This window comes from Lagopus muta, chromosome 6 (assembly GCF_023343835.1).
Source record: "Lagopus muta isolate bLagMut1 chromosome 6, bLagMut1 primary, whole genome shotgun sequence".
NCBI classification, from domain to species: domain Eukaryota; kingdom Metazoa; phylum Chordata; class Aves; order Galliformes; family Phasianidae; genus Lagopus; species Lagopus muta.
The window spans coordinates 55163301-55175652 of record NC_064438.1 but is presented as its reverse complement, the minus strand read 5'-3'; the positions used below and the strand labels follow the sequence as shown (position 1 = coordinate 55175652).

The window sequence follows — 12352 nt, the reverse complement described above, 5'->3', positions numbered from 1 at the left end:
ACCTTAATGATCTTATAATTTAACAATGAGCTCCTTAATGAAAGCTTAAGCTCAGGAAAGAAGCTATCAGACACTTGTACTCCTTGCTACATTAAGTGACTCTGCTGTAATGACAACTTCTCTTTCAGGACAGCCAGCATTGGAGGTTCCCTTAGTGAGAACAACACTAAAAAGTTTTACCTCCACTGCTTTGAGGATCCAATGCAAGATTAAAGCACTGAGGCACCAGATAAGTGCCTCAGAATCAAGTGACAAATCTAGTTGTTTATTGCAAAGATGAGAGTTACTTGAATTTATAATTAAATCCCAGAAGCAAATTAATTAGTGGTAACTGCTGGAAGAGCCTTCTCCCTGTACAGAGCAACTTTACTTTAAGGAATACAGTGTAAATTGATTCTTTCCTTTGATGCCCTGCAATATAAGAACTAGCAGAAGTGCTGCCCAGCAGCAGTTTCATCGCAGCAGCACCTACTACAAAGGTGCTAAGGGGGCCCTTGCTACACTCCTGTTAAGAAAACAGGCTCCTGTCTGTACTTGCCAAAGTGACATCAAGCCAGCAGCTAGATAAACATGACTGCTTAAAGCACTTCTCTATGAGCTACATCAACCCTGGATACAAGAGCAAGAACTCACCATCACTCAGAGGTCAGGACAGGCTTCCAGTGGTTTCTGAAAATTCTTACACGAAGATCCCCTTCACTCCCACATTCTTCCCTAAATAAGCTTTTTTTCCCTCCTTTGGGCCAAACATCAGCAATCCAGAAGTAATTTCCCCCCAAAAAAGGAACTAGCTTAAGTGATTAAGGCTAAAAGTCAACTTGTGAGCAAGAATGGACATGGGGGGTTTCACGTGGTGGTTTTGTTTAGGATAGCTACTTCATTTTTGCTTGGGACAAAGATTATGACCTGCTGGCACATCTTAACATGACTGATCTGCATGGGCATAAAGCAGCAGCAGCCCAGGGCCAGAAGGCAAGGAAAAAAGGAAGTCTGACTCTGAATGCTGTATGAAGACTTCACTGTACAAGCACCAAAATTGGTGCTATGCACCACTGTGTCTTTGTGGGTGAGAACTTGCAAAGTTTGAACCTACCTTCCACACCTGGACTTCTCACTGTGGAGGTGCCTGCAGCTGTCAGCATCTGGGTGGCAACAGGGGCACTCAGCATCTGGGTGTCCTCCCCACTGGTTTCCTGGGGAAGGCTTGCAGCTCCTGTCCCCTGGGCAGGAGCAGGCAGCAGTGTCACAGCTGTCAGAGCAGCAGCAGCCGCTGCTGCCTCCTGGGCAATAGTTGTCACCTCCTGAGTAAGGCCTGCAGCAAGAAGCAGCATCAGCACAACTCACAGGACAGCTGACAGTAACAGAACAGACATTTGAAGGACTGGCATCACATATTACTTCCAGAGTCACAGTGTAAACAGCAGATCTAGCCAGTTAGCAGCTTAGAAACATGATGCCCCATGTATAACACAAAAGTGGGAAGAAAAAAAAAAAACACAAAACAATCCTTGATTGGCCAGCCACCCCTTTATAGACAAGTAGATCTACCACAGCACTGCAAGTCCATGGTATGGAAACAGGAGAAAAAAAAAAAAAAAAAAAGAATCAAGCAATGCTGTCTGCATGGCATTTTTGGTGACTCTCAGAGCTAAGAGACTCAAGTTGTGTAGAGTTTATTTGCTACTGCATAAGTATTATTTATAGCTGATGTTTTCCCAACACCTGGGAATAGCAGAAGGGAACCTGGTGAGAAGTCAAGTGGCTATAAATTAATCTAGAAATTAATCAGTCTTGCCTCAGCACCAGCATGCAATTAACTCTGCATCTCTTACAGCAGGAAACACATCTTTTGGATGCAGCACAGAGGAAGTTGTCCCTTTGTCCCTATAGCCCAAGGGACAAAATTAAAGATGCCCAATAGACATTAAAAAGTCCTTAGCCACAGCTCACATCCCTAACCAGCCTAGGCATGCCATTGCCCCAGAGAAGCCCCCAACATTTGATCCTAAAAACCACCTAGAAACATTGTCAGAGGGCTGAAGGTGTCATCTATGCAGCTAAGGCTACACAAACACTGCAGAATCAGAGCTTTGACTGAAAGGTAAGGAGACAACATCAGGAGCTTCTGTAACAAAGAAACACACAGATCTCACCACAGATTTGATTTTAAATCTGCTCTGACCATCCTTGCACAGGCCAAGAAGATTTAATTCACACTCTACTGGTACAACTTGTTTCATCATCTCCAGTCAAGGGAAAGGCACACTAGAAGACTACTCAAAGTAGAATTACATCTGATCAAGGTGAGATGTCTACAACCAAGCTATGGCAACCCTTCTCAACTGCTATGGGAGCATCAAAACAGAAGGGCCTACTTTAGGGGTACACTGCACATGAAAGCTTTGCTAAGTCATTAACATGATCTCCTTAGCAAGCCTTAAGTTGCTGCTGATGAGACTCCAATTTTCTACTGAGACCTTCAGTTTCACTTGCATCCTTCATTCCCAGCTGCCACAGCCTCTCCAGACTCTTGTTCACTACTAAACTCATCCTCTCAGCTCAAGGAGAAGGCACAGCTTAGGGCAGTTACTTCACATCACTCAGGGTAGGACACCACCCAAAGGACTATGTTAGCTTGAGCAAAGGGTCACCATGTGTAGAAACATTCAACATGAGGAGTACCTGATGCATGCAAGTTACCCATTTAAGTCACTACCCCCATACAAAGGTCCACAACCCTTCCTTCCTAGGGGAGGTAGATCACACCTTTTTCCACTTAAACTCTAAAAAAAGAAGTACAGGCTCTAAGGAGCATCCCTCCTAAATTAATACTTAGAAACAAGCGTCTGTGAACAGACAGGTTTTACCTTCCTGTGAGCTCTCCAGAGTAGAAGAGAGATCAGGTGTTATGTCTGTTATCACAGGAGCCTCAGGTTGTGAAGGAAGGACGCTCTTCTCTTCTGCTGTGACCATGTTTATGTTTTCCAGAGAGTTCAGACCACCTGTGTCTACATCTGGCAAGTCCCCCGTGAGAGAAACATCACTGCTGGCTGTGGAAACAACCAATACATCTTCTTCATGCACTGCTGCAGGGCCTGTGCAGTTGATCTCCTTTATAAGCCCTGGAGTTGGTGGAGCAGATGCTGGGGATGGCAGCACTCTTGTCACATCCTCCTCCTCCTCCTCCTCTTCTTCCATAACTCCTAGTGGGATCTGGGATGTTTCTGTTGCCACTTGGTCCTCTCCCACCTCCTCATGCTGCATGCTTTCCCTTTGACTTGTACTCCCTAGCTTGGTGTCATCCCAGTCTGGGGGCATGGAATCAGTAGGGAGGCTGGAGGCAGTGCTTGCTGCAGTGGGCTGCTCTCCTTGCTCCACAGCTGTGTCTGCCCCCAGATGAAGGTAGGCTTCAGTGGTCACAAGGGGATGGTTAGTAGCAGTGGCTCCTTGTGAAACCAGTACCCTCAGAGCATTGCCTGTGTTGGCTTCTGGCATTCCCACCTCAAAACTCTCGCTCGGGGCCTGTGCCATTGGGATGATGAGGTAGTCACTTGCCCTTTCCAGGCTGGGAGTGCTGGGCTGTGATGTGGGCACCTGCTCACTGTGGGGCTGGGGTGCAGCTGAGGGGTACAAGCTGCTCACTGCTATCTCCTCCTCTGCAGCAGCTGTGACAGAAGGAGGGTTTGCCAGGAGGCTGGCAGAGCTCTGCCCCACCTCACAGTCCTCTGTGGTGGTCACACTGATGGGTTCCTCCCGAACAGGAGGGCTCAGGGTGGTCACAGCTGTAGTCAGCATGGCCTTGAACTCTCCATTTTCATTCAGTTCTGACTTGGTGGGACTGAGCTCCTCTTCTACAGCAGCCAGTGCCCCAGGTATGGTGGTGCTGACATCCAGACCCTGGCTGCCTACGATGGTATGTCTTGGGCTTACAGGCCACATTTCTCTTTCAGAAGTGAAAGCTTCACTTAGGGGCATCCCAGAGGGCTTTGCTGATGCTCCAGATGGCTCCTCAGAAAGGGTTTGCTCAGAAGGGCTCAGCTTGTTCATTAAGTTTGGCATGCTTGTCCTTTCATCTTCTACCCCATTCCCTGCCCACGAGCTGTACTGGGCTTTCATTACATCTCTCTCCTCCAGCAGTGGATACGCAAGGCATGGCAGGCCAGAGGATAAGAGCAGGATGCAGCAGGTGACCACGCAGATATTAAGTCCTATTGATCTACTCATAGCTGAAGAGGCATGCATAGAAGTCCACAAGGCTGACAAGTCCAAAAAGTAAGACCTAGAGAGGGGAAAAAAGAATCCAGATTACGTACCCATAAACACATATTGAACTCTCATATTGACCCAGTGCCATAAATAACTAGATGACATGGACTTCCACATTTGGAACTTATCAGTTTTGCACTAATCCCTCCTACACATCCCAACCAACGGATCCCTGTGCTTCATTTTACTGTTCTAACCAACCCAAAGCCTTATGCCTTACAAAAAAAAAAAAAAAAAAAAAAAAAAAAAAAATCAAATCTCAATACAGAGATCAATGCAGACCTTGCCAAGCCCTAGCCCCCATGGAGCACCCTAGCTGTCAACCCAACAGGCATTAAACTTCCAAGTAAAAGTTGGTGATAAACCTGTTTGTCCTCCAAGTACAGAAAGGAGGCATGATGCTTGTCACACATGTAGGCCTAAGGCTTCTGATCAGCTATGTGCACAGTTGCAGAAACTAACTAAAGAAGTTGCTAGCACTGCAAGGCTGACCTATCAAGTACAAGCAACCATAGAGCTCCCCTTCATTTGGCCAGTGCTTGCTCAGTTCCGTGAGAACTTCTACCTGTAAGATGAAGAGGGACAGCAGATACGAAGAAGGAAAGGCTGGGACTGTCAAAACCACCCCTTGATTTTCATGGAAATAAGCAAAGGTCACCTTTGCTCAAGGACACCAGGGTGAGTCATGCTTCCCCACCTCACTATGCTTCTTGTTTGTGCATCCAAACAGCAAGCACATAAATAGTTCCATTTGTACACACAGTGCAGTTGTTGTTACAAGGGTGTATCACTCCCCCACACTCCATCACCCAGCCATGCGATGCTGCGTGAGAGGTAACCTCTGCCACAGGGGGAGGGATTTCAGAAATACCCCATTTGTGCTAATGCATCCAACACAAAGGCCCTCTGTGCCCTGCTGCTCAAACACATTTGTTTCTTCTTTTGGAAGAAGTTATTGTGTATGTCCAATCAGCTAGAGACAACTAGAAAGCATATCATAGTAGGTCACACAGCTATTTGTGTATTCTGATCAGAAAATGGGCCTCTTACTCCACACAGCACAGATTTCTCTAGCTGAAGGCCCTCAGGAGGGCTAAGCATCTCAGGATCCATAAGCTTAGCTGTAGCCTATCGCAGCATTCAGCCGCAAACCAGGTTGCTGGAGCCTGGAGCCCACAGCATTTGACACCAAGTGACTTTTCCAACACTCCCTACAGCCTTGTTCATCCACAGCTAGGGCTGTGGGAGGCACAGGCCACACACATACATACACCAGGTGCTCAGGCTCTAGACAGAAGCCACCAAGAAGCTGTCCACCAGCAACAGCACAGACACCTCCCAGCACTTCTTACCTCCAGAAGACCAGCATCCACTCATCTATCTCCTCTACCTCATCCTTCACTACAGAAAGTAGTAATAGAGAACTGACATCATTCAGCAACTCTCTTCCAGGTTAATGCTTTACATGCTTTTGTAGTGAAAAAGCACCAGGACTATGCTGTACAAGTCATAGTGCCCAATAGCATGCATCTGGTTTGCTGTATGAATATAAACACATTCACATCACACCCCTTCAGCAATGGTCAGCTAAGACCAGACTACAAAGCATCAAGATTTGTTTTTCATACTTTAAATGAAGCGAAGGTGCAAATTAGATTAAAATACAGTTTTCCTGGAAGAAATGGGTAGTCTTTAGGGTACTCAAGACATTTTAGCAATAGTTAAGCCTGAACAACATCAGATGTACATGAAAGATGAGCATAGTATTCATCCTGCAGTCAAACACACTATAAATGTGTACATACACATCTTTAGGTTTCCAGCTCTAGGTTCTCCAATAGCCTAAGACACTCAGAGGATGTTAAGAGGAATATTGAAAAGAATCTCTTCCTGGACAAGCTTATTTCATCCTCAATAGGGCTGGGAATAAAGCAAAAAGGGAAAGCTGCTCCATAGCAGGCTGGATCTTAAAGACCTGTTAATGCTTCTTTTTAACATTCTATTTAAGAGCCTTTCCTCCTGGCTAGGAGATAACACGGGTAATACTCTGTGTAAGCCTATCACTGCAGTTCCCAGGGAACCTTGGGCTCACACTGTTCCTCCAGGCTGCGAAGCACTGTCAGCCACAGCTCTACCTGGGTAAAGGGCAGAGATAGCAGCAGAAAGTTCTGTGTTAAGGACATCTACAACCACCAGATCTAAGCTAAGCTAGACCTCTACATTCAATAAGATCTAGAGGCAGTGGCACAGAGCACGCTGCAGGATAATGGCACAAGTTCATCTACAGAGATTAGTCAGAGCTTAAGATCTACTTTAGAAAGAAGCTGGATTACATCGTGTATGAACAGCAGTGACCTGGCTAGCTACTTAAGTAGAGTTTAACACCTTGCCGTAGCACTTCCACTTAACACAGAATTGATCTAGGGCTTAGCAGCTGGCTGCAGCAGCCTGGCTCTCAGGCTGCAGTAGGCTATACATCTCTCCTCCTGCCTGGCTACTTATATAGTCAGTTTGCTCTACAGCCTTAACCCAGTGATAAAGCAAGCTGCTCTGACCAAGCAGCTCCTCTATGGTAGGATTAAGGCTTTTCCTTTCCAGCTCGCAGCTGGGGGAATAACCCAGTATTCCACTCCGTACCCAGCTTTCACTCAGAATCCTCCAAGCTAAAGCCCTGGAGGACAGCTACAGACCAGCAGTCTGCAAAACAGTAATCCTTGCTTCCAATAGGAAGGAGGCAGGAGACTATACCAGCCACTTCCCCTGCACATAATAAGAAGTCCCAGGAGATGCAGCTCCTCATCTGCTAAAGCAGCACAACTGCAAGCAACCAAACAGCTTTATCTTTAATACAGAGAAAAGTGGCCTTTAACACCTGTGAGCCTGAAAGAAGCACAAAGAGCTGCAAGGCTACAAGAGGTGCCAGAACAGGGCATTTCTGAGAGCTGGCCATCAGACTGAGAGCCACCTACTACTACGGCAAGTCACCAAACTGGGGGGCGAATGTAAACACTTCACGTGGTGACTCAGTCTCAGACTCAGCTGTCTCTTTGAACCAGGCTACCTCCTTTCTCCATACAATCATTCTTCACAGGTTCTATTAAGTCATTAACTCCTTCCATGGAGTTTTGAGACCTGTTTGTATTGTCAGCTCAGGCAGAACCCAAACCTGGCACCATCACTCCAACACAGCAGGTTTGAAGGGACAAGCACTGAGCAGACCAAATCCCTCTCTTTCAATTGAACTGCAATCTATGGATCCACATTGCAACACATGAAACCCTTTTCTAGCCCAGCTACACGCAGCCATCCCCTGGAATAGCTTCTCAGGGTCTTGCCCAGTTTACTTGATGAAAACCTGCATGAGCACCATTTGCTTCTATTTCTTACTGCTGGAGAAATACAACAAGAACTTGCCAAATTGTTGAAATAAGGAAATGATCAGGTTTTGAATTAATAACCCTGCCCTAACAATTCCTCTTCCACATAGAGAAAACACTTGTGCACTGAAGCTGAAGTGGCTGCATGCATTGTTTAGCAGAGTACACAAGAGATTAACAGGTCAGCTTCAGACAAGTCACTGCCTTGCCCTTGCAGAACACAGCTTTTTGCACCTCCAGTACAAGCTTGATAATGGTAGCTTTGACTAGCTGAACAGTTCTAGATGTTCAGCCCTGCAATTCATCTACCACTTGCTATAGAAAAAGGACAAAAAAAATCTCCACAGTGTGAAGATTTAATGTGAAGATTTAGCCAAAATGTGCAAGTCAGCCAGAAATCAAGTGCTGTGTTACTGGAGTGCTAACACATGCTATCCAAGCATTATTACTTGTGCTGAATACAAAAGCCAGCAGATAACACACAACACTGCAGAGCTCCAACTCCTACTTTTGTACAACAGGGAAGACTGCCTTCATTTAATCTTCTATTGTCCTCACACAGTTACATCAAGCCAACTGAGGAGCCAGTGCTCTTACAGCATCTCAACCACCTCCAACAGCTCCTGATGATTTCCTAATGACACAGCCCCACGCTGGCACAGCCAGAAATGGATGAGCTGAACTATGCAAGGACAGCTGCATATCACCCAGAGAGACACACATTCCCCTAGCTTTGAGGGCAAATCATTATAAGCAAAGAGATTAGATTATTATTCTTTTAGGCCTGGTAGGAAGCTGGCCTTGCGAGGCACCTTAATGCATAATGCATTACCTCCACTTGGAGCATTTGTGTCTCTTCTCAGAGTGCTACTGCTGGAAGGCAGCATGTTTTAGGCATTATTCCCCCAGCTGTGAAGCAACGCTCGCTTTGTTCTGAAAGGCACTGACCACCTATGTAAATCCCTGCTCAGCTTTGCAATTAGAAGCTGCACTCAGCCCTCCGCAGCTCCTGACCCATGTCAGGTCTCAGCACTCCAGGAGTCAGAGGTCTGATAGATTTCTGAGCAATTAAAAGGATGGGAAGAAAGGGTGTTAAGAACAGGGCCAAAGAGCGTAACAGTTTGCAAACACCATAAGCGTGGCAATGCCATCCTCCAGGTTCACTGGGAATGGAGTTGTAGCATTTGGGTTCCAACCAGTAAGAAACAATCAGAAATGTCAGTGTCCAACACAACAGACAGCAAGACACAACAGATCACCTGGGAGACCACGAAGCAGATTAACTCAACCTTGTCGGGCCATTTTTATGTAGGGCTCACTCTGCTTTTTGATGAAGGAATGGGATTAGCAGTGGCTTAAGATCCGACTGCACCAGCACGCCCGCTGGTCGCACACAGACTCACCCCATTGTTGTCCCTACTTGCATTTCCAGGTTAGCTGGATGTCAGCACAAAGCCCAACACCGCCGCTGCCCATCGCCATGCCGCACCGACAGAGAGCCGTGCCGGGACCGAAGGACCCTCCCAGCAGCCGCCGGCCCCAAAGGCGCCGGGACCACACCGCGGAGGGGGTGATGAAATGGAGCCGGCGGCCCCGAGCCACCCCCCCCAACTCCCCATCCCCATTCGCAGGGCCCAGCCCCAGCGCTCCGCTCTCTGAGAACAAAGAGCCTGAAGGCGAGTGGAAAACCATAATAATCAATTAGAAACGAGCGAACACCGGGAGAAGGGGGGAATAAATAAATATCCTCCTTAGGAAGACAAGGATGTTGCCCAGCCGCCCTCGCATCATCCCCACGTACACAAGCACACAGCCGGCTCCCCGAGCCGCTCCCCCTCCGGGCTCACCTGCCTCCCTCCGCCCGCAGCTCCGCTCCGCAGCATCCCGGGGCCGCGCGGCCGAGGCGGGGCGGCAGAGCGGGAGACACCGCCCCGCTTGGGCGGACCGCTCAGCCCCGCCTGCCCCCGAGCAGCCCTGGGCACCCCGAGCCCCTCCCCGGGACCGCAGCTGGCAGCCGGAGGCGCGGGGGGCTGAGGGGCCCCGGTGCCACGCTGCCCCAGGGAGTTGCACCAAGCGGACGGGCTCGGTGTGGTGGCAGCCAGCTGTTGTCCCCAGTGGGTTTTAGCTCACCTCCAAAGGGTCTGCTAACTGCATGGGAAAAGGAAGCAGTTGATGGTTATAAGGATTGCACGTGCTGCTGCTAAGCAGAGGGCACTGGTGTGCTCCACCGTGAGGCAGATGGTTCTTCACACTGCTCTGCTCACATCACTCAGGACAGACTTGAGGCCACATACATCAGTAGTTTTCTCATCTGAAGGAAGTTTCAGCTTCCAGATCACCTCTTCAGGCAACACACAAGCTGTGCTCTGGGCTGGCCTTCAGCTCTTAGTCCAAAAGCCAGGACCAGAATCTAATCACAAAGGCACCCTACAGAATCATAGAATCCTTAGAATTGGAAGGGACTTTTAAAAGTCACTTGGTCCTACTCCCCTGTAATGAACATGGGCACCACAGCTCTATGAGGTTGCTCAGGGCCTGATCCACACTTGCCTTAAAAATCACCAGGAAAGAGGCACCAACCACATCTCTAGGTAACCTGTGCCAATGCCTCAGCATCCTCCCTGTAAAAAAAGTTTTCCTTACATCCAACTCAGATCTATCCTTGAGCTTGAAACCATTTCCCCTTGCTCTATTAAGACAGACCCTGCTAAAGAGTCTGTACCATTCTTTCCTATAGCTTCTCTGACTAGCTTTGCAGAAGATGTACAGGAGTACCTGCTCAGGCTGGACGGGGCTCTGAGCACCTGATGGAGCTCTATGGACCCCTGTTCATTGCAAGGAGGTTGGACCAGAGGGCCCTGAATGGTCCCTTCCAACTTCAGCATCTCTGATCTGAAAGCAAAGCCTACAGTACCATTAGCAGCTTACTGTTACAGATTCTCCTTCAGTATCTCCAACTTTAGAGGTCACCTTCCCCTCATGTTCTTTCTACAAGGAGAACATTTTTAAAATAGCATCTTACACATAGCTTGTTTTGATGTTGTTTTATTTTAAACACCTCTTAGGCCTGGAGGAGAGCCAAGGAAGCATTTTTACTCCTGCTTCCTTCTTAATTTCCCCCCCCCCCCCCCAGTAGAGAAGCCTACAGCTAACCAAGTAACACAAAGAACAAACACTTACACCATCAGCTCCTGAAACGTGTGAACATGCTTTACCAAATAGCAAAGAATTACCAAAGCTCAGAACTTACCACCAGCAAGAAAAAAAATACCAGTTCTTCTGCCTTCCTTCTTCAACCAAGTGTTGGGGCACCATGAGGTCCCAGCTGCTCTCCTAGGGTTTTATGTGTTGTGCTTTGGCTCTTTCAAAGCAGCACAGCAGCAGGTGCAGGTGGTTCTCATTGAGTAGGGGCAGGTGAGCAGAGTCCTAAGGTGCTTCTTTTTTGGCTTTGGTGGAAGGGGGGGAGGATTACAGAGAGGGAATACGGAAATAATACAGGAGAGGATGAGGAAAGTCAAAAGGTTTTGCTACGATGGTGTTCTACCACATGAAGCCAACAAACAAATTCCTCTGTACTTCCATTTATAAAGGTCAATAAAGCAAGGCTGTGTTTTGCAGATAGTGCAGTGAGATCCTACCTGCTTGCACCTGCTAAATGCTTGATTCTCTGCATAAAAGAGTTGAGACGTTCCTCATGAAGAATTTGTTCTCTGTGGAATTTTGTGGTGTTTTGGTTTGTTTGTTTTCTCTTTGTTGTGCTACTGAAAATAACATCAGTGGTTTCTTTGTTACACTCACCCCGGTGTTTCACTTATCTATTCTTATAGTGCTTTCTATTGGATTTCAACCAAGCTGGAGCCTGCCCAATTCATTTTGGTGGCATTCTGCATCCAATATTCACACTTTTAAAGGATAGATTTTTCATAGGTCAGGGCGATTTCTTTCAGGGCAATCTTGCTAAACGCTGTGTAAGTTGGAGACAAAGCATAAGGAATGCTTGTATCAGCAGTCAGGACAGCCGTCCTATCAAGAAATCAAAAAGAACTCCAGAGTTAGAATAGAATCGTTTGAGTTGGAAGGGGCCCTTAAGGCCATCTGGTCCCAATCCCCTGCAATGAATGCGGACACCCACAGCTCCGTTAGGATCTCAGAACCCATTCAGCCCGACCTTGGGTGTCTGCAGGGATGGGGATGATAAGGGTGCATTCAATCTCACCGTTGATTAAAGTATTAAAGGGCACTGGTCCCAGCACTGACTCCTGAGGGGCACCACACATCGCTGATCTCCATCTGGACACTGAGCCCCTGACCACCACTCTCTGGGTACAATCTCACAACCAGTTCCTCGTCCATCGAGCAGTCCACCTATCAAATCTGAATCTTTCTAGTATGAAGAGAAGGATGTTGGGATGTTGGTGCTTGATGGAACAAACCATCAGCAATGATCAGAAGAGTCCCTTCTGGTTTTACATCTCTGAATTGTACAATCTGGGTATCTGTTTATGAATCAGTATTTCTAGTGCTGCAACACCTTTATAGGAAAAAAGAGATAATGTGGAAATATGTAAAAAGAAAGGATACTCGTTCTCTTTTGTAAGGGAGATAGAGGGGAAGAAAAGGCAGAAGAAAGGGTTGCATTTCTGTGGCTACGTTAAACACCATTCACTCCCCAGTTAGGAACCCAAAACTCCCCTTGGATCCATCCTCAC

The 12352-nt window shown here is 47.4% G+C and overlaps 1 protein-coding gene across 4 annotated transcripts in view; it reads right to left on the bottom strand.

Annotated features, from left to right (window-relative positions):
* Positions 1–11019, bottom strand: part of ARMH4 (armadillo like helical domain containing 4) — a 52288-nt gene extending 41269 nt beyond the window's left edge. For 3 of the 4 annotated variants that reach the window (XM_048949324.1, XM_048949325.1, XM_048949327.1), the window contains exons 1-3: positions 10894–11019; positions 2868–4279; positions 1094–1312 (exon numbers count right to left, since the gene is read on the bottom strand). In XM_048949324.1, the coding sequence (XP_048805281.1) occupies positions 1094–1312; positions 2868–4279; positions 10894–10958 (1696 nt within the window). In that variant the 5' untranslated portion in view covers positions 10959–11019. Of the gene's footprint in view, positions 1–1093; positions 1313–2867; positions 4280–9490; positions 9601–10893 lie in introns of those variants that run through there. The other variant, XM_048949326.1, reaches the window with a different exon arrangement.
* Positions 11020–12352: the final 1333 nt, after the last annotated feature.